Source organism: Colletotrichum godetiae, assembly GCF_030913485.1.
Source record: "Colletotrichum godetiae strain CBS 193.32 chromosome Unknown BDP55scaffold_7, whole genome shotgun sequence".
NCBI classification, from domain to species: Eukaryota; Fungi; Ascomycota; class Sordariomycetes; order Glomerellales; family Glomerellaceae; genus Colletotrichum; species Colletotrichum godetiae.
In genome coordinates, this window is record NW_026851255.1 from 17,120 (window position 1) to 41,466 (window position 24,347).

The 24,347-nt window shown below is 54.0% G+C and overlaps 7 protein-coding genes across 7 annotated transcripts; 2 read left to right on the plus strand and 5 right to left on the minus strand.

The window, feature by feature from the left end:
- Nucleotides 1-372: 372 nt before the first annotated feature.
- BDP55DRAFT_712104 (uncharacterized protein) lies at nucleotides 373-4,806 on the minus strand (the record flags this gene model as incomplete). Its single annotated transcript, XM_060578197.1, has 7 exons — nucleotides 4,625-4,806; nucleotides 3,734-4,565; nucleotides 3,506-3,581; nucleotides 3,194-3,313; nucleotides 2,960-3,130; nucleotides 989-2,936; nucleotides 373-941 (listed from the first exon to the last, which is right to left on the minus strand). Exons 1-7 carry the CDS (start codon nucleotides 4,710-4,712, stop codon nucleotides 373-375), a joined length of 3,804 nt encoding a protein of 1,267 aa, XP_060433372.1. The 5' UTR covers nucleotides 4,713-4,806.
- A 584-nt stretch (nucleotides 4,807-5,390) lies between these two features.
- Nucleotides 5,391-10,178, minus strand: BDP55DRAFT_651225 (beta-ketoacyl synthase). The gene has a single exon (XM_060574035.1). The coding sequence runs from the start codon at nucleotides 10,170-10,172 to the stop codon at nucleotides 5,469-5,471; it is 4,704 nt and encodes a 1,567-aa protein (XP_060433373.1). The 5' UTR covers nucleotides 10,173-10,178; the 3' UTR covers nucleotides 5,391-5,468.
- A 2,011-nt stretch (nucleotides 10,179-12,189) lies between these two features.
- On the minus strand, nucleotides 12,190-13,545 carry BDP55DRAFT_544704 (beta-ketoacyl synthase; the record flags this gene model as incomplete). The annotated part of the gene is made up of 5 exons (XM_060568506.1): nucleotides 12,190-12,669; nucleotides 12,746-12,900; nucleotides 12,961-13,074; nucleotides 13,135-13,268; nucleotides 13,325-13,545. The coding sequence occupies 5 exons, from the start codon at nucleotides 13,543-13,545 to the stop codon at nucleotides 12,190-12,192; spliced, it is 1,104 nt and encodes a 367-aa protein (XP_060433374.1).
- Nucleotides 13,546-14,619: 1,074 nt separating this feature from the next.
- On the minus strand, nucleotides 14,620-16,349 carry BDP55DRAFT_544760 (FAD binding domain-containing protein; the record flags this gene model as incomplete). Its single annotated transcript, XM_060568513.1, has 5 exons — nucleotides 14,620-14,914; nucleotides 14,984-15,402; nucleotides 15,443-15,834; nucleotides 15,891-16,158; nucleotides 16,215-16,349. 5 exons carry the CDS (start codon nucleotides 16,347-16,349, stop codon nucleotides 14,620-14,622), a joined length of 1,509 nt encoding a protein of 502 aa, XP_060433375.1.
- Nucleotides 16,350-17,374: 1,025 nt separating this feature from the next.
- BDP55DRAFT_725118 (cytochrome P450) lies at nucleotides 17,375-19,120 on the plus strand (the record flags this gene model as incomplete). Its single annotated transcript, XM_060578973.1, has 4 exons — nucleotides 17,375-17,470; nucleotides 17,524-18,034; nucleotides 18,122-18,884; nucleotides 18,958-19,120. The coding sequence occupies 4 exons, from the start codon at nucleotides 17,375-17,377 to the stop codon at nucleotides 19,118-19,120; spliced, it is 1,533 nt and encodes a 510-aa protein (XP_060433376.1).
- Nucleotides 19,121-20,092: 972 nt separating this feature from the next.
- On the plus strand, nucleotides 20,093-22,169 carry BDP55DRAFT_651238 (cytochrome P450). Its single transcript, XM_060574036.1, has 2 exons — nucleotides 20,093-21,757; nucleotides 21,810-22,169. Exon 1 carries the CDS (start codon nucleotides 20,348-20,350, stop codon nucleotides 21,722-21,724), a length of 1,377 nt encoding a protein of 458 aa, XP_060433377.1. The 5' UTR covers nucleotides 20,093-20,347; the 3' UTR covers nucleotides 21,725-21,757; nucleotides 21,810-22,169.
- Nucleotides 22,170-22,339: 170 nt separating this feature from the next.
- Nucleotides 22,340-23,996, minus strand: BDP55DRAFT_545396 (aldehyde dehydrogenase; the record flags this gene model as incomplete). The annotated part of the gene is made up of 3 exons (XM_060568566.1): nucleotides 22,340-23,368; nucleotides 23,434-23,833; nucleotides 23,935-23,996. 3 exons carry the CDS (start codon nucleotides 23,994-23,996, stop codon nucleotides 22,340-22,342), a joined length of 1,491 nt encoding a protein of 496 aa, XP_060433378.1.
- Nucleotides 23,997-24,347: the final 351 nt, after the last annotated feature.

The window sequence follows — 24,347 nt, forward strand, 5'->3', positions numbered from 1 at the left end:
TAATTCAGGCTCTTCGATGAGCTGATCATCCGCGTTGTAGGCCGGACGAACCCGGGAATTTCAAGACCCTACTTGACTGAGTTTCTGATCCCACTCAACTTGAGTTGTCATTGAAAACCTTATTCCCTCCATACAATTACAACAAGCTTTGTATTGAGCTATAACGGCCGGTTTCGCATTGCAGACTTGTCAGGATCAACATCAAGCAAAGTTTGCCGCACTCTGCTGCCTGCAATACGCGTCGCATTTAGAGTTGCCGAGTTCTTAACCTCTTGCAGAACCGCGCCGTCAACAACACACGAGATAATTTAGCAAACTCTACCTTACAATGCCGTTCATTTTGAAAGGGTTGTGGTTGATTTGAATATTCTTCTACTTTGCTGCCCTTGTTTTTCCTGTCAACAGTGCCAGATTCTGAATAGCTGCCAGACCATACAATGCAGTGCAATTGGTAGAAACCCAAGCAGCCTCATCTGCAGGCTCAAGAACATGGTTTCTGCTCACTGGTGTACTTTTCCAGACTGTTTTCGGACCGTAGTCCCGAAATCCATCCCCATTCTCAAACTCCTCCAACGCCCGTTCAGCTAAATCAGGCCTTTTGAGCTCGCTCGCCGCAAAGGCAGTTAAACGTGAGTGTCCTTGTCTTAGCTGTAGTCTGCCCCAGCCAGGTCTACCATATCGCGTTTCCTGTTCCTCTAAACTAGCGTTGAAAAAGGTGCAATACTCTAGCCATGCGTTCCTGAACCCAGTTGCGTTTGCTTTCTCTGGAAACTGCTGCAGGATATCGGCCGCCACCTCAAACAATCCGAACATCGCTGATAGATGGGACACTTTGACCACTCCATTGTTCTCAGGGTCCGAAGCAGGTGGCGAGATGGCCCCAGTTGACGGATTGTAAGTTGCAATCCCTGTGACAAAGCCGTTGCGCAGGGCACCGATCCCTTCGATGGACCTAAACAGCTTACTCTTGGCTTCAGTCCATCGTGACCTCGTCGCTCAAACTCGACAAGCCAGGAAGCTGCAAGCGATGCCCAGTCTGTTCCCAGACTGATTTCAACTGCATGTACATCTGGGCTGTAGGTTTCTCGGTCCTTGCGGACCTTTCTGTACGGATCAAGGACCAGAAACTTTTGATCCGTATCAAGCGTCTCTTCGAGAAGCTCTCCGACACGTTCGTCGCCGCCAGACAGGTAGTAGAAAAATCGGCGATACAAGGCGTTCGATATGCGGCTTTGCTTGCAGCTATCACTCCAGTGCTGTACGCCATGTCGTGTGCCGAGACCCCGGTACCGCCCAAGATGGTATACATCCACCTCCCCGGTATGACGTGTCAATGCTTCCGCCATATTGAACACATCAGTTCGGCCGGTCCGCAGAAAGTATAGCCAAAGCCATAAATCTGGCGACAGCTCTGAGTTATCCCAGGCATATCCGCCAACATCGTATCGCCAGGTGTGACGGTCTTCATCATAAGTGTGCATGATATCGCCGTGGTCCCAGAAGCCGTACCAACGCCTTTGTTGCACTTGCTTCTGGTAGAATTGAAATAAGAATTCGAGATGTTCATCGGTGGGTGAGAGAACTTTCGACAGTGGAGACCAGTACATACCAAAAGCTTGACTGAGGTGAATGGCCTCCGGGATAGGCAGTAATTTTGGAGGTTCTCGAACCAAGTCTATCAGTGACGAGAACTCACCACCATCCGGTGTTGAGTCCGTCACTGAGATCACCAGCTCGTTCGTTCGCGCTACCCCGTAAGGCGTCCCAAGCTCCGGTTCCCAATCCTCGTAAGTGATCTTTAGAGCGTCTAGCTGATCGTCAAAACCTTGCTGACCTAACCCGTCATGATAAGGACGAAGGTCCATAGGCCCAGCTTTGGGGTCGTACAGCCACAGTGTCACCTCGGTGTCTTCCTGGGAGGCACCAACGCCTCGAACATCGATCCCGGTTGGGTATCGTTCCCAGAAGTGTCTCGATCCTATGGCCAGCCCTCCTCGATTTGCGCCACCGACGTAGACAACCCCCTCCGCTTTGGTACCGCTCGCGGTTTTGATCCACGGGTGACCTTCCTTCAGTCGTTTCTCGAGCGTAAAACCATCTGGCGAGAGTTGATGCAAGCTAAAGTCATTCCAGATGGGCACCCAGCGCAGAGAGGCTTGGGGCAGCTCCGAATTCCAACTTTCAGGGGACGGCAGAGGCCTGCCCTGCACTTGAGCCGATCTGACTTCTTTTCCAGGGTCCTTCCAAAGCCCAGTAAGCCCCTGAGAAGCCTCAGCAAGAACGCCCCCTGATGCTCCCGAAAAGCGTACATGACGATCGAAAGCCGCTTCTTCCTGAAGAGGCATCTTGAAGCGAATCCCGAGGCCCCGAACAAAGCAGTTTGTATCGCCGTCGTATATGATGGTGTGGAGTATTCGGATATGGCTGGACCCGGCATAGAGGTAGAATTTGAGTGTGAATGGTACCCATGGTTGGTGGGTTCCAACAGCCGGCTCAGATTCTCGAGATGCTTCAACATGGACTCCGCGAACGGCTATGACAACACGAATAGGACCAGTCTGCTCGACTTCGACCGATGTTATCTGCCCGTAGAAGCTATGGTGCTTCACAAGAGAGTCCGGTTTATCGGCATCATAGATGCGATCTTGAGAAAGCAAAACCAGCCTGCCTTGCACACCAACCGTGCTGCCCTTGGCATTGACAATTTTCTTGATGATCTCGTTGCCTGTCTTTGCAAAAGAGATTTTAATCTTCCCAGTATCAATTGAGATGATGTTTGAGTCTTCCTCGACTATGAGCGCATTTGTAATCTGTATGACTGCGTCCGATGAGTCAATCGCAACGACGCGGTAGCTCTCATCTGCCGTCGCTGATGCAGGGATCGCATGACTTGTCCATTTCATAGATCCGTCAGGCCAGAATGCTGTTGGCCATGTCTGTAGTTGAACTTCGCCCTCACTCTCTGTTCTGCAAATGAAACTGGTGTTCGAGAGGTAGCAGACTCCTTGTCGCCAAGGTATCCCAAATGTGACCCCTGGATTTGAGGGTGGTCTTTTCCCGAGCCATCGAACAATTGTTTCTCGATTAGACTCCATTGATGAGATGAGAATTTCCAAATAGTTTGATTGCCCTAAAAGTCTTGGGTGTAGAGAATATAGCGACCCGATACGGAATTGGTACTGAGAAAAAGTACGGAGACGGGCATAGCAGGGCTGAGAAACGGCGTAGCGATGCGACCATCACTTCGAGCTTGCCAAGCCCTAAGATCATCTTTCACGATGTGGTGGACAGGGGCCTCGTGCACTGAAGTGGACTAGACTTAATGTTGTCATTCGGAGGATTCTGACGTGTTGCGGGGGACATCGCAAAAAGCCGGACTCGGGCGGAGAAAGCAATGGGGCCGGCATCAGTGGGTCTTGCCGATAATCGCCCTCCTTTCCGGGAAGGCCTCGGCTCTGGGCGCCGGAGCGATTTCCGAGTGACTGCTAGTCAGAGCATCCCTTACGTTTTGATTAACCCGCATCCAATTCATTATGATGGAGTGGAAACAGTGCACAAGCAGGCGTCTCTTCATAGTGCCCCTATTGGTGTGAGGTTTAAGGGCATTGCTCGTGTGGGTTTGGATAGTACTTTAAGTTACATTAAACAAGTATGGCCTAGACATCTTATATCCAATTCTACATTCCATACATGCGAAGTAGCAAACCAACGATAAAAGAGTTGCGCCCCTTACTTCAGCTGGAGCTGGATGTCTTTCAGTATTGTCTCAAAGACGCGATTCAGCTCAACCAATCCAAACCGACCTGGCTTCCAAGTCGGCTTCGCAAAGTACATGCCCGCTGCAACGACCCCAAGACCAAATGCCCATGGCATCACCTTCCGCAGACCAGTAAAGAAAGCGAGCTTGAAGAACCGGTTCTGTCTCGTTCTAACGCGCTCAAGATGCTCTTTCCTCTGGTTCGCCACAGGGAACTCAACGCTGCCCGGGACGTCTTCACCGAGGAACTCGCACAACGGCACCCAGCCGTCCTCCAACTTGAACTCCAAAAGCTGATCCTTGGGGACAGCAGCCCGGACCTCAGCATAGTGCTTCCTATAACGATCTTTGGCGACCTCTCTCATCTCTTTGACGTTTCCAACGCCGTAAAATCCTAGTAGAATTTTCCGCAGAGTCCTTCCGCCGTTCAAGCCCCATGCCGGCCCCAGAAAGTCAATGATCAGGTCCGCGCGCAAGCCCCAGGTGGTCTTGAAGATGGCTTCGTCCATGCTATGGAACCAGCTGTCGACGTCGCGCTCAACAAGGATAACTTTGGCTTCTGGAAACGCCTCAATGAGTTGGAGTGCGAAGAAGGAACCCATATCAGTGACTGCTTCGTATGAGCCGAAGAGAGATTCCCAGTCTTTGCGGGTAAACGGAGCGCCGTTGTGAGTCGGGAGTGTGGGAAACACCGAGTCCGCGGCGCGAGAAAATAGCGCCCATTCGCGAGGTGAAGATATAGCCTGTATGCCGTGGTGGACTCCTTGGTAGCCCAAGATTGTGAGAGCTTTGGTGACGGAAGCCGAGCCTGCGTAGTTGTTTAGTGCCCTGTAGGCATGTGTAAGTTACAGCGCTTTGGGGACGAACCAGTCCGTGTCATTCCCAACGAAAGGACTTTCATTTCTTTAGCGGCATGTGGCCCTGAAGCCGCTGGTGCAAGAATCTGAGACGCCATTGTTACTGGAGTTCAACGTTACTGCTCAGGAAGCATATGTTGTGAGCAACGATAGACTGAAGGCGAGAAGAAGGTGTTGAAAGTGAGAGATAAGTGACCAGCATAAAGAGCGACTGTGTTAAACACAATCAAACTGGATTCCAACCCTCTGGGAGAACTCGAGATAAGAAGCAAAGACAAGGATTAATATCAACAAGCAGCTTCAAGCACGTGGACAAGTGACAGGCGCTCAGGTCCTACTGTCGAGAGGGTTTCCGCTGAGGGCTCCCTTATCTTCAGGGGGCGAGTCATGAACCTCGCCAAAGCTTTTCAGTCTTCGCCCCCGTTGTCAGTGGATCATGTCCTTACCAAAGAGACATTCAGCGCTGTATTCCCCTCAACCTTGCAGGCCGGGGCCAGGGAACATCACCATAGTGGGAGTCAAGCTATCGGTATTACTGAGATGCGCCGGTGAGTAGCAATTAGTGATCCCTCTTCAAGGGTTTCAGGTGTGGCATATGCTTCATCTGTCATTCTATCATGGCCGGGCTTTGAGAGGTGGGAGCACTAGGATTTCAAGGAAGGTCTAAGTTGATATTTCTCTTCTTAATTGCAGCGAACCGTATCTGCCCGTTTTGTCTGTCGACATATTTACAGCCAGTTATTATAGGGCATGCACACACTGAAGTGAAACTAAAGCAAAAGTACGAAATAAAATAAAACCAAACATTTCTCGAACTCCTATTTCCAGCGATCTAAAAAAACTCAACATGCACTCTATGAAGCTTCTTGAACCAGCAACTTGCTCTTCCCAGCCAAATCTGCCGACAGCTGCCTCATGGGGATGTTGGCCATGATGTCAAATACGCTAACCTCAACCGCCACCTCCTTAGCAATCCAGTTCCTAACCTCAACAGCAACCAAACTGTCAACGCCATAAGCACTCAGTGGCTTGCCCGCATCGACATCGTCCTCGGGCATCATCATCAATTTGGCCAGACGCTGCACAAGAGCAGAGGTGATCAAGTGCACAGCCTCATCGTCCGCCTTGCCACAGCGAACCAGCTCGTCGCGGAGGGAAACGGTAGCAGAACCGCCGGCTCCGGAGCCCGCGGCGGTCTTCCTGAGGCCGGCGAACCGCTGGTCCTGAATCCAGTACCACGCGTCATCGTGCTCGTTGTAGGGTAGCCCGCACATGACCTGTGGCGGGTGCGCTTCGGAGCCCTCGAGCGCCGTGGCCATGAGGCCGTGGAGGTCGCTTTTGTGCATTACCTTGAGGCCCATCGCCTTGACGTGGTCTACATACTCGTCGTGCTCGGCCACGAATCCGACGCTGAGGAGGTAGCCGATGTCAATGGTCATGGCACGCAGGCCCTGGCTACGGCGGTACGCCGCGAAGTAGTCCTGGAAGATATTGCCGCAGCCGTAGTTGCCCTGCCCGCGGTGGCCCATGACTCCGGCGAGGGAGCTGAGCATCACAAAGAAGTCGAGGTCTCGCGGGAGGAGCTCGTGCAGATTCCAGGTACCGTGGACCTTGGGTCCGACGGTTGTTCGGACGTGGTCCGCAGTCATCTTGTCGAAGAGAGTATCCTGTTGTGAGCCATTAGCAAACAGAATCATCGTGATGGAGTTGGAGCTTGGACTTACTCTGAGAACCATGGCACCGGTAACACATCCCTTCACAGCAGGAACACCCTTTGCCTCCAAGTACTCCAGCACCTCTTGGAGAGCAGCCTTGTCGCCAACATCGCAATCATATGCGTACGTGTTGGCCTCGTAAGTCTTCTGAAGCTCAGAGGCAAAAGCCTTGTTCTCCTCGCTACTGGCGGCAGAGCGAGAAAGCAGAACGAGATGCTTAGCACCCTTCTCGGCAAGCCAGCGTCCAATTTCCTTGCAAATACCACCGACACCGGCAACAACGTAGGTGGCGTCGGCCTGGATGTCCACACTCGGCATACGAGGAACGGCAGGAATCATGTCGGAATCGTCTACACGAACGACCACCTTGCCCATGTGCTTGCCGGCCTGCATATGGCGGAAGGCCTTCTCAACCTCGGCCATGGAGAAGAGCTGGATCGGCGCAATTGGCTTGACGGAGCCATCGTGGATGAGCTTGGCCGTCTCTTCCCAGAGAGTGACTGCGCGAGGAGTGGGATTATTCTCGAAATCGAGGAGGTTGACGCCAATGTAGCTCTTGTTGTCAAGGAAGGGCTTCATGTCGAGACCCGTGTTGGCGAAGAGGTCGGCCTTGCCAATCTCCAAGAAACGACCAAATTTGGCGAGGCAGTGCCACGAGAGGCGAAGAGCTTCACCAGCCAAGGAGTTGAGAACGACATCCACGCCCTGGCCGTTGGTAGCCCGCATGATGGCCTTTGCGAAGCTGGTGTCACGACTACTGAAGATGTGATCCTCGGGTATTCCGTACTGCTCCATGATGAGCTGCTTCTTTTCGTCCGAGCCGACAGTTGCAAAGATCTCGGCACCCTTGCGTTGTGCGATCATGATCGCGGCTTGACCAACACCTCCCGCAGCGGCATGGATCAGAATCTTCTCGTCCTTGACTAGGCTTCCGGCTGTGACCAGGGAGTAGTAAGCCGTGAGGAAGATGAGGGGCATCGACGCCGCCTCCTCGAAAGTCATCTTTTCAGGGACGGCAATGGCACCTTTGGCCGGGAATCGGACGTAAGTCGCAAAAGTGTCGCAAGATGCGGTCATGACACGATCGCCGACCTTGAAATCCGAGACCGCTGGGCCGACGCGAGTGACGACTCCAGATGCATCGACTCCGAGCTTGTTCTCGGCGAGGTTGCCCAAAGCAACGAGTACATCCTTGAAGTTGAGACCCACTGCCTTGACCTCGACTTCGATCCAGTCCTCAGGCATAGGCTGATAGTAAGTCTCATCCTCTTCCCATCTGAAGGTATCGAGAAGACCAGGTGTCTTGATGGTGAGCTTCAGAGGCCTTCCGCATCCCTTGAACGAGACGAGCTCCGGTTGTCCCTTGGCTTCATACTTGCGAAGAGAGCCATCGACATTGAGAGTTCTCTCAACTCTCGGAATGTAGACGGTGCTGCCGCGAGCAGCGAATTCGCCGTCAAAGCCGTCGCCACGACTGTGGCTTAGAGCCACCTTGAGGACGTTTCTGGCAGCTTCTTCGAAGTTGATGTTGCTAGCTGTCTCCAAGTCGAGGGTAGCTAGCCGGACGCCTGCGTCCTCGTTGCGAATGGCTCTTGAAAGGCCAACCATCAACGACTTCATCGGCTCAGAACATTCCATTGCAGCACCGCCAGTGATCCAGAGGGTTCCGGCGGAGCCAAGAATCACTTGACGTAACTTCTCCCAGTCTCCATCCGTGAGATTGGCAAGGATGGAGTTCTCCCACTCCGCGAGGCAGAGACAGTACTTTCCGTCGACCTGGCTCTCTAAGGCCTCGTTCCATTGAGCGATCGATACATCTAGACCAGTAGAAACAAAATGCTCTTTGATAGACTGTGCCAGCTTTTCAGATAGCCCGGAGCCTGTGCTGACAACGACAAATTGAGAGGAGGCAGACACCTGCTTCTCTGGCTTCGTCGAGATGATCAAGGAGACTGGCTCCTTGGAAGCCTCGCGATCGCCGCGAATGTCGACATCGACACCCGAAAAGCCGGCCAGGTTCAGTGCAGTGTTCCACTCCTCGACATCCAGGAGGGGACCACCCGTGCGCCCGTCTTCCTCGCCAAGCCACCATCCAGGAAGGGGGCCCATGATGAAGCCACTGAAGATGCGCTTGATCGTAACCTCAGAGAGCACAAGACGACCGCCAGGCTTGAGGAGCGACTTGCAGTGGGCGAGTGTCTCTTGAATACTCTTGGTGGCGTGAAGTACGTTGGCGCAGACAATGAGGTCGTAGCTCTCGGGCGTGAAGCCCTGCTCGGTGGGCTCGTTTTCGATGTTGAGAGTGGTGAACTCCATGATGGATGCGTCAGTCGAGAAGCGGTCGGCCGCCTTAGCCAAGAATCCCGGTGAGATGTCTGTGAAGCAATACTTCGCCGCCTTGGAAGTTCCATCGGCATTGCGGAGGCGCTCCAGGACGTGGTACGTGGTGCCACCGGTGCCAGCACCAATTTCCAGGATGTTGACACCGGGTCTCTTGTCGGCGATCAAGCCAACGTACTCTGCTACATTGGTGTTGAAGCTGGTTCCAAAGGCACCACGGTAGAAGGAGTACAAAAGATCACCCTCGGTCATGACCTGCAACGGCTCGACTGCGCGAGAGAAGATCTTGCTCAGATTCTCTCCGATGCGGTCGACCATCTGCACCGTTATGTCGCCACTCTCAGACAGAACGATTCTCTTGCGCGCGGCTTCAAGCTCGGCATCGACTTCCCCCTCATTTTCAGCAAGAGGAGGGAATTGCTTGATAGTATCGTGCATCCACTCGACATAAGACTTCCAGAAGCCCTCTTGGGGTACGAAAGCTTTGCCCTCCTCACTTTCAAGCCAGGTGAGGCAGCGGTAAATGTGAACAAGGCAGACGTACTCAAGCTTGTCAAGAACTGAGTCGTCATCCTTGCTCTTGAGGGTACGTTTGTAGACAAGCTCCTTGATCTGCGAGGGCTCCAGCAAGTCCGAGTCTTCGTGCCAAGTCTGCCCGAAGCAAGAGGCCCTCGTCTCTTGAGCCTGAGATACATCTCCCTCTCCAACAGAAGCCAAAGATAGCCCATCCATGATAATCATGGGCTCAGAGAGATTCTCGGAGATGGTGATGGAGGACTTCCAAGTGGTGTAGCTGGTCTTCTGGGCTGTGGAGCATCCATGAAGCTTGGTGCCAGGGACTGTGGAGAGTTTCGCAGAGACAAAGATCCTATCAAACGAGAATGGCACAACTGCTTCGCTGAGAGACTGGTCCTCTCCACTGATGGAAGGGAAGAGAAGATGCAGCACAGAGTCAAGGGTCGCTGGGTGAACCACGAACGGGTATTCGAAACCTTTGGGCATGATAGCCTTGGTATCCGGCACACTAATGATACCGTAGCTTGCACTGGGTCCAGCAAAAAGCTCGGTCATGTTGCGGAAAGTCGGACCATACTGCATGCCAATGGTCTCAACAGTGTCGTAAAGAAAGCTTCTTGCAGGCTTCTGGCAGATCTCTTTGGCTTCGGCAAAGGTTTGCGCGTAGCGCTTGTTCTCAAGGGCCAGCTCGCGCTGCATGGCCGGAGAGAGAGACGATTTGTAAGTGACAGAGACCAGCCCTCGCGCATGCACCGTCCACTCCTTGATGTCTTCCGACCAAGAAGAAACAGCGAACTCGTTGAGGGTAGCTGAAGGGCCAGCCTTAGTACCAGTGCGACGAGGGTGCAGTTGGATCATCACCTCGATGCCCTTGTCGGTGTCCGGCACTCTCAGGGCAGTGTCAATAGCAACATCGCGGAGTTCGTATCCGTAAACCTCCTCTGCGGCGTTCTCTTCCGCAAGCTGACGGGCTGCTTCAATAGCCATGACAACGATACCCGCTCCGGGATAAAGGATGTCGCCCTGGACCTTGTGCTCGCGGATCCAAGGGTTTTCATTGCACCGGAGGAAGTTGCGCCAGGTGGGATCTGGAGTGCCCGGGATTCGGTACCCAAGCAAATCGGTGCGTGGCTTCTCTCTTAGTCTGTACTCGCGACTGAGGTAGGATTCGTCCCAGAAGGAGAGCTTGTGGTTCCATGCGTATGGCGGCAAGTCCACGAGCATACCGGTCTCAGCTGTGACTTCGTTGACGCGGCTGATGTCGACGCCGCACCCCTTGGTCCACAACTGTCCCATAGCTTCCAAAATAGTTTGAACCCCATCGAACTTGCGTCGTAGTATCGTGGCATAGGACAGGTCTGAGAATTTGTCCTCAGCAGAGAATGTGTCGAGCAAATAGCTTCTCAGTGCTGAGTGAGGACCGAGCTCGACAAAGACACTGGCAAATGCGGATCTGTCATGAGATCGGACCTTGCCTTGGGTATGGTGCAGAAGAGAACGAACGGCGCCCACGAAGTTGACGGGAGAAACCAGGTTGTCCACCCAGTAGGAAGGCGTCATTTGCTCTGGAGTGACAAGCGTTCCAGTCACAGAGGAGAACATGGGAATGTCGGAGGATCGATGAGGGATGCCTGCCAGAGCAGCCTCATAGCTCTCTCGCGCGGCTTCCATGTGGAACGAATGGTAGGCCACATCCATTGGAAGGCGAGTGCAGGGGATCTGCGCTTCCTTGAGAATGTTCTGCAATTCGCCAATGGCAACGTCGTCACCAGAGACCGTGCAAGCCTTGGGACTGTTGAGGCAGCCGACGATGGCCTTTCCGAGCTTTAGGGATTTAAGGTGCTCGCTGACGCTCTCGGCGCTCGCAGACACGGCCAACATACCGCCGTTCTTGGAAACAGTCTTGGAAACCTGACCTCTCAGCCATGCAATCTTCACCGCCGCTTCATGGTCGATGAAGCCTGCACAGTAGGCGGCTCCAATCTCGCCGCTAGAGTGACCAACAACGGCGACAGGCTTGACACCCCATTCCTTGGCAAGATCAACGAAAGCGACTTGCAAGGCAGTGCAAGCTGGCTGGCTGTAGTCCGTTCGGCGTAGGTTGCACTCGTCTTCGGGGCGATCCAGTTCTTCGGTCAAAGTCCAGGTGCAGCCGAAAGATTTGAGAATCGTTTCAGAGCGCAGCATGCTGTCTCTGAAAGCCTTGTACACGGAGAGACCTTTGCCCATCTTGGAGTACTGGGCTCCTTGGCCAGTGAACACGAAGGCGACACCCGGCACAGATGAGTTGGACGATCGAACAACAGCGGGGATGGTCTCGAGGCTCTGGTAAAGGCTGTTGATGTCGGAAGCAATAGCGAAAGACTTCCAGGGCAAAGTTGTCCGTTTCGAAGAGAGGGTATAGGCAAGGTCGGTCATTGAGAGGGGTTGGCCAGAGGTCTTGGTGGCAAGATAGTCGATCATTCTTTCGACGTTGCGCTTGACACCCTCTTGATCATTGGCGGAAAGCACAAAGAGTTTCGAGCTGGGATTTTCCGGGTTGATGCTGCTCGTCGTCTCTGTTTCAGAGCCGATATCGCTGGAATTACTGGAAGGAGAATGAGGCAGTCGTGGCTTGGGGACGGTCGCATGACGTCCTGGGAGACCATGACGAAGGAGATAGGATGCAGCATCCTCGAGGATGACATGGGCATTGGCTCCTCCAAAGCCAAAGGAGTTGATGCTAGCACGTCGCGGGCCGCTATGAGGCCACACGGTAAGGGTTGTGGGAATCTTGACGTTCTCTGGTAATTCAATCTGGGGGTTGAGTTCCTCGAACCTGTACAAACATGCATCAGTCAGATGCTCGACAAGAAGCCCGCTAGGGGTAGAGCTTACCACAAGTTCTGGGGGATCAGTCCCCTTTCGACGGCTAAGGCAGCCTTGATAACACCAGCCACACCAGCAGCACCCTCCAAATGACCGATGTTGGCTGCGAAATCAGCAATGTTTCAGAGACAATGGTTCAAAGACACATCAAAACGGGGCTGAACATACTCTTTACCGAGCCAACATACAGCTCGGACTTGCGACTGGGCTGATCTCCTATCGTCTTGAGAATAGCACGGGCTTCCAGAGGATCGCCAGCTTGCGTTCCCGTGCCGTGTGCCTCAACGTAGCCAGTCTCTGCGGGATCAACACCAGCTTTGCGGTATGCAGTGCGTATAAGTTCCTGCTGAGCTTCGCTATTCGGCAGGGAGATACCAGGGGTTCTTCCATCTTCGTTTGCTGCCGAGGCCAGCACAACAGCACGGACGGTATCGCCGTCGCGAAGCGCGGCATCCAAGGGCTTGAGAATAGTGACGCCGAATCCTTCTCCGCGGGCGAAGCCGTTGGCGTTCGCATCCCACATCTTGGACTTTCCCTCGGGGGAGAGAATTTTGGCGGCACCGAGCAGAATGGACATGTCTGGGCCGAACATGAGATTGGCGCCAGCAACAACGCTCTGTCACACAAGGTTTGTGTCAGCAATCTCCTCGCTCGCAAGGTGAACTCTTGTAATGTGCGCATTTCACACTAACCATCTCTGCTTCTCCTGTGCGTATGCTCTGACAAGCCAGGTGGAAGGCCGTCAGACTAGATGAGCATGCAGTGTCGATCGTCATAGAGGGACCCCTGAGGTTGTAGAACCACGAAAGCCGATTTGAGGCAAGGGATGAAGAAAGGCCGGTAGCATCTTCAATGAGGTATCAATATTTCAATGCTAGAATACGGAATAGCAGAACTGGGTACTAACGGTAAATGGAGGGTCCCTCGTTGTCGCGAGCTTGCAGGTTGGGGAAGTCTCCGGTGAAGGTACCAATGTAGCATGACGTTTGAGTTCCCGAGACATCTTCCAGTCTCAGACCAGCTGATGAACAATTAGCAAACGGGATGTTCTTTCACCTCTGCTAGATTGTCGTAGACTTACCATTCTCAAACCCCTCGTATGTTGCTTCCAGGAGCATCCGGTGCGTCGGATCCATAGCCTTAGCTTCCTTGGGTGTGACAGAGAAAAACGGTGCGTCAAACACCTTGAAGTCTTGTTTCAAGAAGTGCGCATGCCTACAAAAGAACGATGAGGCTGGGAGAGGCAAAATTTTCAAAGATGATTGGCTTACCTGGGCTGGATGCTTCCAAGTCTTTCAGGGTCAGGATGGTAAAAGCCATCAACGTTGTAGCGGTCCTTTGGAATCTCGGACCGTGCAGAGCGAGCGTCCAAGAGCATCTGCCAGAACTTCTCCGGGTCAGAAGCATCGCCTGGGGCTCTCAGCCCGATGCCGATGATGGCAATGGGCTGAGATGTGCTTTTTGCACGGGTGGGCTCGTCAATGAACGGCATGTTGTGTAATGGGGAAAGGGAGAATGGGAATTATGAACAGAAATATCGCTTGGGTATCTTAGTTGGATAGTGGAATGCAGGTTGGGCAGGGGGAGATTGTCAGAGAGAACTAAGGGGAACATGAAGAAAAATTACGAGAGATTCAGGTATCATATGTATGCTTCCATACGACTTCGATCGGAGGATTCCGCACCCGCGTTCACAGTGACAATGCCTCAAGATGAGGTCTATCCATGTCATCAGATAATAATAAAGATGCCTACCTTGGCCAAAGTTCGAACGACTCCATCGAAACGATGTCTTTCACCCAATACCATCATATCCTCCAGGCACGTTGTCGGCCTCTTGTCTCCCGATATTGTGCGCTGCAGGATTACGCCAGAGCGGTGACAACCCGACACAATGGCAGAGATGTCTCTGCGTGCTTTAGCCAGGGCGTTTCCACATCCCGATCGCCAAGGGTTCTGCCAAGTACGGGAGGAATCCGGGGGATGTATGGTTCCAATAAGGACAGGCTCCGTTTTGACGGGAGCAGTTGAACTGGACCCCATGGTAGATGGGTCTCGCATCTGATATTGCGTTGCGGAGCACTTGCGGTGCCGCTGACTCGGGTCTCAGGATACCCTAGCAGAGCTGGAGCCTGGATCGATTGGCGAATAATCTTACCCATGCTATAATTGAGTCTTCACAACATATCTCGCAGCACGTGGGCCCTTTTGTTTGTCCTGGTAATGAAGTTTCCCTTGAGCGAGTTGCCGCCGGCATAGCTGGTATGGATTCATGACGCGTCTTGCCGGCGGCTCTGTGCAAGGAGTAGACACTGTGAGTAATTCAAACACGCCTCCTAGAGGTTTGAGGGATATGAATACGGGATGTGAATACGCTTGGCCGATTGTGGATTTACACCGGCCCCGATGGCGGAGCATACAGAGGACCATCGAATCATGGACGCTCGCTCTTCCTTCTCAGAAAGTTACTCGGTGCTCGTCAAATTTTTGAGTTGCAAGTATACAAAGTAACTCACTATTTGTCGTTGGACAGATCTAATAGGACTTTGGTAAACACACTGAGATGTCAAATAACATTCGCAACATCCAAAGCTTCGGGCTCCACCAAAGGCTGATACCAGCAAAACACATTATCAGGATCGTAAAGCTGCTTCAAAGCGCGTAACTTCTCTAGCCTCCACGGCTCGTAACCATAAAGTGCTTCTGGTGGATCTCGCATCGAAGATGTTGTGTTGCCATAGTTCACGTACTGTTGCAATCGTCCGTAGCCCGACGTTGCGATGAACTCCTTCTTCCATCGATCAAGATGCTCCTCGAACTTTTCCATAAACTCAAGCTTCAACGGCGTCGCCATGAGCATTCTGTGAATACAAGTCAGCGTTGCCTTTCCCCGAGTGAAATAAACAGCTTCAGTACGTCTATCAACTTACAAGAAATGATTCGAACCCCAGCGCCAAGGGAACGCCGTCGCTTCGCTGGGCAGCTCTCGTACTTTTTGGTGGGGCAAGCATTCGAACATGGCTCCGAAGAAGCCCTTGCCCGCCCATTCTTCGTTCATGAATCGAACACTCTCAAAAAACGCCCGAGTAGTTTTGAGGTCAAACTTTTCCACGCAGGCAGCTCCCATCATCTTGTAAGGCGCTTTGGACCAGACCTCTGGTTTACTGAGAACGTTGTTCATGCCTTTGTATGTCTTCCACGGAAGATCAGCCCAGGTCGTGATTACCTTTCCGCTATTTATAACGGGATTCAGGTCCTCGAACTGTTGGACCCATGGATCTGCCTCGGCTTCGAGGCCAGACCAAACAAGATTGACAAGTATGTGGTGCTGAGAAGATGGCATGTCAGCCTTGTGCGTTCACGAATAAGGTTGGATAAGCATTCTTCACCTTCCCACCACCTTCGCTCTGGCGAACCCACAGCACGAAGATGGCCAAATTGGCCGGGATAACTTCGTTTACGCTGTTGAGAGTCTCAAAGACGGAATCGCACTGCTCAACAGTATACTCCAAATCCCAAGTGTAGTGGATGCCCTGGTTTGCCTGGGGATATACCTGGAACGTAGCTTCTAGCGCGATGCCAAAGTTGTGTCCAGCTCCGCGGATAGCCCAGAACAATTCGGGGTTTGAGTCTTCGGACACCAGAATAACGCTACCATCGGCGAGTACCAGCTTACAAGACACCATGTTATCGTGCAAGAAGCCGTATTTGCCTTGAAGGCGGCCAAGGCCGGCTCCGAATGCCACTCCTATGACGCCCGTTGTCGGACAGGACCCAACGTCTGCCACGAAATCAGCCTACATCTTGAAGTTACAATACTCAACATCGAGTACTTACTGACTTCCATTCCAACCGACCCAAGAAACTTAACAAAGTTGTCCGTTATGACGCCTCCACCGACGGTAACTTGTCGCTTATCGGTATCAAATTCAAGCTTGTTCAGCGGGCGCATATCGATGAGAATCCCGTCTTTCAGGTACCGCATCGTCGTAGTCACAGCATGGTGTCCTGACCGTGGCGCGAACGGAATTCCTTTTTGCCGGGCATATTTCATGACCTGTATCACATCTTCTTCGCACGCCGGCTCGACAGCCGCAAGGTACGTCTGTAGCAGCCTGCAGTCAGCATGAGTCTTTGGGTCAGAGCTTGCTCCGGACTTACTGGACGCTCATAGTCTGTGAATCTGAGGTTGGATCTGCCAAACCCTTCAGAGTCGGCGAGGTGAATGCAGGCTCGAGCCGAGAGCCTGGGCCTCAGTTCGTCCCGGATAGTCTCGGGGCTCGTGATTCTCGTCATTCTGCTGGTGTCTCGAATGCTAAGCTGAGGTCATGGCCAGTTTGCCAAGCAATCAGATACTTGTCGAGCTCAACAGCCACGTTCCGTCGGACTGCTTGAATGAATCCGAAGCCGGTTTCGGAAACATCACATGTTGAGTAAATCATCATCCTTTCTCTACCTGAAGGCCGAGGGAACCGCCGGCTCAACTCCGCCACGTCCCCAACATCTCCACTCACTAACCTGAACCAGGGAACCAGCCATGGATGCCAGAAGTCGGACTATGTACGGGCGCAACTGAAGAGCGGATTTTCTGGCATTTGGTGCAGAGGTTCGTGGCGAAGGGCCTCGTGTCTGTTCATTGGCAGACTGTTCCCACGTGCTATGGACAAAACCAGTGGAGTTCTCAAAACTCCATGGATCCAGTCCCTCGAAGTCTTGAACTGAACGGCCAAGACCGGGGTAAGGAGCTTGTTTTCTAAACAAGCATTGACTCGTGCTTCGGCTCCAGGATGTCTCGGAAAATAAAGTTTTCTTTTGCAGCTAATTGAACTAGGGGGATTTCTAAAGATTTCATTCCTGGAAGCAAGATTCGGTAGTCACTGAGCAGCCCGACCCGGTATGCAAGGGCCTCGAGATGGCAGTCCGGGACTCCCTGGTTGTCGTGGCCCGCTCAGCATGAATCGAGTTCTCGGAAACCGCAGCGACCTTCTTATCACGTTCCTCTCAAGCATTGCGTATGGATCCGACGATGGTTCTTTGCGGGTCCGTGAGAACGTGCGACGATGTTTGGTTTTCATTGGCAGACATGCGCAGCGATGCACTTTATCCCAGGAGACCCTGAACCGTCCCATGCGGAGAGCCTTGTCATAGTCGTGTTGCTGCGGAACATGCTCCGACGAGCTCTCCCCACAGCTATGAGTGAAAGAGCCAAGCTCAAGAGTCAAGGCTCGTGAAGCCTTTCTTGGTGTCAACGGCGATGCAGACAGTCTGGGTCAAACAAGCACTGAAGCCGTGGTCGTGTTGAGGAATTTTCAATCATCACGATGGTCACAGTCAACTTACCTGAGCAGGTTCAAGCTCACCTGAGCAAGTTGACAGCGATCTCAGCTTCCAACACTGCCGTCACCTCTCTCTGTCTAGTAAGTTCAGTATCCCAACTTCCTCCCATAATGAAATCTCACCAATCCTCTAGATCGCGGCATACATCTTCTGCAGAAGTTTCTACTACCTCTACCTCAGCCCGCTACGACACTACCCAGGCCCCAAGCTCTGGGCCATCTCTCGCCTGCCATGGAACTACGTCAACATGAAGGGCCGCATCACCTGGCGCATCCGCGAGCTCCACGACCAGTACGGCCCCGTGGTCCGCATCGCGCCCGACGAGCTCTCCTATACCAGCTCCACGGCCTGGAAGAAGATCTACGGACAGCGCACGCCCGAGTTCCCAAAGGCCCTCGATGGCCGCGGCATCGCACCGCCGACCATGGGAGGCCGTAAGACGCTAATGACGGAGGACCAGGCGGGCCATGCGAAGCTCCGGCGCGCCATCAACCCGGCCTTCTCGGAGCGTGCGTTGCGCGAGCAGGAGTACTACTTTCAGGACTATACGGACACTCTTGTGAGTCAACTCAAAAAGGTGTGTAAAGAGGGTGCGGTGGATTTGTCAACCTGGTTCAATCTGCTGGCTTTCGACATTCTCAACGGTGAGTGACCTACTTGATTCACAGTATCTTTCAGCTTCTGAGGTTGGAGTGGTCAACACTTTGAATCTAACGAAATGTTTCACCCAGACCTCGCCTTCGGCACTTCTGAAAATTGTCTCAACAATGCCGACCAGCCCTGGCTCCGCCTCATCAACACGCGCGCAAAAGCCTACGTCTGGATCCAACTAACTGTACAATACGGCGTGTTCGACCTCCTCACCTGGATCGCGCCGCGCCGCGTGACCGAGTCTCGCCGCAAACACATCGCCATGACGGAGGCCAAAGTCCGACAACGCATCGAAGTCAAGAACCCTGGCAAGGACTTCATGTCCTATATCCTCGACAACACGGAGGAGAAGCCGCTCACCAACATTGAGCTGACGATGCTGGCGGGCACCTTCATCGTCGCCGGCAGCGGGACCACCGCCGGCGGCATGTCTGGTTTGACGTACCTGCTGCTACATAACCCGGAGAAGCTCGAAAAGGTAAAGGCGGAGATTCGTGGTAACTTTAGGGCGCAGGAGGATATTACAATGGTTGCTGCGCAGCATTGTAGGTACCTTCGCGCGTGTATTGACGAGGGTATGCGGTTGTATCCGCCGACGCCCGGGTCCCTGCCCCGATGGGTTCCGGGGGAGGGCGAGGTCATTGATGGCAGATGGGTTCCGGGCGGATACGCCGTCGCTGTGAACCAATTCGCGGCGGGACACTCGGCACACAGCTTCCGCAGGCCTCAAGAGTTCATTCCTGAGAGATGGATTGAGCAGGGTCCCGATTCTGAGTTTGTTGATGATGACAGGGCGGCAGTCCAGCCGTTCTCGTATGGACAACACATTTGTATTGGAAGAGCGTGAGTAGCTCCCCAACCCCAAGGAGGTTGTAAGAGAAACGAGAGACTGGAGAAAACGCTAACAACCTCTCAGTATGGCGTACGCCGAGATGAGCCTGACGATGGCCAAGATAATCTGGAATTTCGACTTTGAGCTCGAGAACCCTTCCGAAGATTGGTGGAGCAAGCAAGGAACGTATATCATGTGGGAGAAGGTTCCTTTGATGATCAGACTACACCCTAGAGCAGTTGCTTGAAGTCCTTCTTGAACACTTGTCAAGTCGGCGCCTGAGATACGTCGCCCAGGACTCCAGATGCATGGGAGAGCCGTCGTAGACAGTGTAGTCTAGTTATACTCATTTACATGTTACAGACACTCATCTTGCCATCATCAGATAGTCATTGATGATGTGACTCAAGCAGCAATCATCTCCCTGCACTTTGTCCAGCGCCTACTGTAGACCAGTCTTTGCTCTGACATCGAGCAAAACTTGAGCTCAACTTTATCATCACAATGACCAAGCCCTCGTTCAAACATATCACACACAATTGGACGAACCCATCTCCGTAAAATCGGGTCAACGACCCGATAGTATCGAACCCCCTCCCCCGAGCTGTCACTTACCAACAGAACGGTTGATGTCCGAGTCAGCGGACCGCATCCAGGGGTACCCATGGGCCATTCCCCCGTTCATTATCGTCCCCAAAGTCCCTTGCTCTCAGATCACGGACGCCCCCCACCTCGCGATGGACCCTTTTATTAGATTCCCATGTCATCTGAAGAGCTCAAGCTTTTGGACCAATGCCAAGCATCATCTGGAGCACGTTGGCGCAGGGTCCAGTGAGACTGGTGATGTTGAGTGACATGTACTGATTGACCAATGACTGCCCAAACATTGAACGTGGAGAGGACCTGCTGTATGCTTTTCGTCAGGAAAGCCAACAACTATCGTGAAGTTGAAGTCTGGGGATGGTGACGATGATGTCAATTTGACTCCGTGTTCCGGTAAGAGACACAAGACCAACTTACCGACTACATGTCTCACAATTATACCGTACAAACACCACCGGAAGCCAAGGAAACCAAACGCAACATGACGGCTCACACTTTTCCCTTAGCCACCTTACCTCAGTTCACAAGTCTCGAACAATATCCAGACCTTCACGGCATCCCGCTATACACCCTCATCCCCATCCTCCTCCTCCTCCTCCTCCTCCTCCTCCACCACCTCCTGCGAACCCTCTACCGCACAATCTCCCACGCCAAACACGCCCGCAACCTCTCCTGCCGTCCAGCGCCCCTAGAACCCTCAAAATACCCCCTCGGCCTCGACATCGTCCTCGCCTCCCTCCGCGCCGACCGCGAACAGCGCACACCAGACCACGTCGCCGCTCGCTTCGAGGCCCTCAGACACAATGGTAACAAGAACAAGAACAACAGCAGCAGCGGCGGTGGCGGCGGCGGCGGCGTCTACACCTTCCGCATGTCCCTCCTCGGCACCACAAACCTCGTCACAGCCGACCCGCGCAACATCCAAGCCCTCCTCGCCACGCAATTCCACGATTTCGGCATGGGCCTCGCCCGCAGCACAAACTTGAAGACAGTCCTGGGTAGAAGCATCTTCGCGGCCGACGGCACGGCGTGGCGCGCCGCTAGGGAGATGATGAGGCCTCTCTTCAGCCGCGATAACGTCTCCAGGCTGGACCTGCTCGAGGCGCACGTCCAGACGCTGTTCCTCTGCATCGAAAAGGAGACAATCACCACCACCACCACCACAAACTCCACGAAGGGTGATCCATGGTCAGGCGCCGTAAGCCTCGCCTCGCTGTTCCCGTGCCTCACCCTCGACTCCGCAACAGAACTCTTCCTAGGCCAAAGCACATCCACCCTCACAGCCCGCCTACACGACGACCAAACCCACCCAGGCACAGCCTTCAACCACGCCTTTGAAAAAATGCTCGCCGTCCTCGGCACGCGCATGCGTCTCCGGAGCTTCTACTGGGCCTACGGAACTAAAGACCTACACGCCTGCGTAGCGACGCTCCACGCCTTTGTCGACGCCGCCATCGCGGCATCAGACAGCGCAAAAGCCCAGGGCTCCTCCCTCGCGCGCTACGACTTCCTAGATGTCCTCCGCGAGCGGTGTGTCGGTGGAGACGAAGAAGTCCGCGAGCAGGTGTTGGGATTACTCGCCGCTGGGCGAGATACCACCGCCTCGCTAATGAGTTGGGCCTGGTACTGCCTCGTCCGCAACCCGCGCGTGTTCGCCAAGCTCCGGGCAGAAATCACATCAGCCTTTGGGTCCTACCACTCCTCTCCAACAGACCACCCTTCGGAGACAACAATGACGTTCGCGTCCCTGAAGCAGTGCACCTACCTCCAACACGTCCTCTCCGAGACCCTCCGCCTCCACTCCGTAGTCCCCTTCAACTCCCGCCGCGCCCTCCGCGACACAACCCTCCCCACGGGCGGCGGACCCCTCGGCACCGACCCCGTCTTCGTACCCGCGGGGACGGAAGTCAACTTCAGCACGCACGTGCTCCACCGCCGCAAAGATCTCTGGGGCGACGACGCGGATGAGTTCGTGCCGGAGCGGTGGGAGACCAAAAGGGGCTCCGCGGGCGCGGCGTGGCATTTTGTGCCGTTTAATGGCGGGCCGAGGATTTGTATCGGGCAGCAGCTTGCGCTGACGGAGGCTGGATATGTGGTTGCGAGGATGTTGCAGAGGTATGAGGCCGTGGAGGGGTTGGATGTGGATGGGACGAGGGATTGGCATAATTTTACGGTGGTTTGTGGGCCTGGGAGCCCGGTTGATCGGAATGAGGCTGTTTTGTGTCGGTTGAAGGTTGCGGGAGTCTAAGAGGGATTGGTTGTCTTGGCTGGTACAGGCCACCTGCATAGACATGAACATGAGCTTCGTCGGTCATTCAAGTAAGGTGAGATACCTTGAGGTAGCTGTATCACCAGGTTTGATGCTCGTCAGGAGAGAATTTGACATCCGCTATGATTCAAATGATATCATCACTTCCGACGAGATACCGGGCATGTTGCAACGTTCCTAGAGAGACTCAGAATCATCAGCGTTCATAGTTTGCGAGGCATCATAGAAAATGACAGCTCTCAGAATCAAGCCCTGAACGATGCCCACTTACTTATCATGGAGGTGAGCACTAACACCTTCCGCGTGCACCACGCACCTGCCTCGGGAATGCTGACCGGAAGAGCATCGGTTAAAGTGGATCGCATCACCGTCGCCGCGCCGGTCCGCTCCGAACGTTAAGTCGAGCGACCCGGGCTGACTGACACATCACATTCACTACATTCATGAGGCAGACAAGTTTTAGATTGTTTTTTGTTATTGGTATCATTCAACGTGATATTTGAAACGAGAAAAAAAGTTACATCAAGGTCATGTACACATTTGCGCCGGAATAAGCCCCAGTTTTCATTACCTTTCCAACCAAGATACTGCCCCTTAGAACAAGGCTCCGCCCAGACGGATCGCGACGGACTTGTTCTGGGTGTAGTTTGCGAGGGCGGCCTCGCCGAGCTCTCTGCCGATACCGGACTCCTTGAAGCCACCGAAGGGCACCTGGTAGGAGAGCATGTTGTAGCAGTTGACCCAGACGGTGCCGGCCTTGATGGCGTTGCTGACGCGGATGGCGGTGTTGAGGTCAGTGGTGTGGACGGCGGCGGCCAGACCGTAGGTGGTGTCGTTTCCGAGCTTGATGACCTCCTCCTCGTCCTTGAACTTGGCGATGGCGCAGACGGGGCCGAAGATCTCCTCCTGCATGATCTTCATGTCCGGGCGGACGTTGCTGAAGATGGTGGGCTGGATGAAGTAGCCCTTGTCGCCGTGGCGGGCACCGCCGGTCTCGACGGTGGCGCCCTCGTCCTTGCCGGCCTTGATGTAGCCCATGATGCGGTCGAACTGCAGCTGGGAGACCTGGGGGCCCTGGAAGGTCTCAGGGTGGAAGGGGTCGCCGACCTTGTTCTGCTCAGCACGCGCCTTGAAGGCGGCGAGGAACTTGTCGTAGACGCCCTCCTGGACGAAGATACGGGTACCGGCGCAGCAGCACTGGCCGTGGTTGTAGTAGATGCCAAAGTTGACCCAGGAGATGGCCTGCTCAATGTCGGCGTCGTTGAAGACGATGTTGGGGGACTTTCCGCCGAGCTCGAGGGTAACCTTCTTCAGGTTGGAGCTGGCGGCGGCCTTCATGATCTGGCGACCAACGAGGGTGGAGCCGGTGAAGGCGATCTTGTCAACGTCCATGTGGGAGGAGAGGGCGGCACCGGCGATCTTGCCGAAACCGTTGATGAGGTTGAAAACACCGGGGGGGAAGCCGGCCTCCTTGATGAACTGGGCGAAGACGAGAGCGGACAGAGGGGTCTGCTCGGCGGTCTTCATGACAATGGTGTTACCCGTCGCCAGGGCAGGGGCAATCTTCCAGGAGAGCATGAGGAGGGGGAAGTTCCAGGGAATAACCTGGGCACAGACACCGATCTGGAGGGGGGTTTGTTAGCTCACTGTCCTAATTACAATCATGGTAGCGAGTAATTGTGACTTACGGGCTCGGCACGAGTGTAGTGGAACATGTCGTGGGCAACGTCAATGGTCTTGCCCTCAATCTTGTCGGCCCAGCCTCCATAGTATCTCAAGCAGCCGACGACGGCACCGACGTCGCCCTTTGCCATGGAGATGGACTTTCCGTTGTCGAGAGACTCGACGGCGGCCAGGAGGTCGGTGTTCTTCTCGGCGATATCGGCGAGCTTGTTCAGGAGGTAACCACGCTGGCTGGGGGCAACCTTTCTCCACTCGCCCTCGAAGGCCTTGCGGGCGGCGGCGACGGCAATGTCGACATCCTTCTCGGTAGCCTCGTGGACGGAGGTGATGACCTCCTCGGTGGAGGGGTTGATGACCTCGAAAGTCTGCTTGTCGACACCCTCAACCCACTCGTTGTTGATGAACCTGGAAGATCACGATGTATTAGCTTCAACTTTCGTGTTTTCGAGGTCGTCATCGCTCGCGGGGTAGCGGCGGGATAAGAGATTGAGGGGTAGAATACGCACAGTCCAGTAGGTTGGTTGTAGGGGCCCGTCACCGGGGTCTTGAGCTCAACGGACAAACCCATTGTGTGTGATTTTTTTGGAAACAAGACGAAACGTGGAGGGTATTTGGTATCACGGAAGAAAGAAGAAAAAGAATAGTTTGGATTGAGATGGAGTTTGCAAGTTGAGAGTAGTGAGAAGTGAGAGAGGGAGAGAAGAAACTGGAGAGAAGAAGCTGGGGATCACAGACTGTATATAAAGCGGGGTCCGGGGGGCACAGAGCAGAGCTGGGGGAGAGAAGTCCGAAAGTGATACCGCGCGGCGCAAAGGCAGGGACGAATTGTCAGAGACTCTGGAGACTGAAGGAGGCGAAGGCGATACCTTGCTTGACGGCGGTGGGGTCCGGGGGCAGGGGGGGTAAGGAGGAGGAGGAG

Excerpts from the sequence above, each read along its gene's own strand:
- BDP55DRAFT_651225 (XM_060574035.1), bottom strand. The coding sequence starts at position 10,172 with ATGGCTATTGAAGCAGCCCGTCAGCTTGCGGAAGAGAACGCCGCAGAG.
- BDP55DRAFT_651238 (XM_060574036.1), top strand. The coding sequence starts at position 20,348 with ATGTCCCTCCTCGGCACCACAAACCTCGTCACAGCCGACCCGCGCAAC.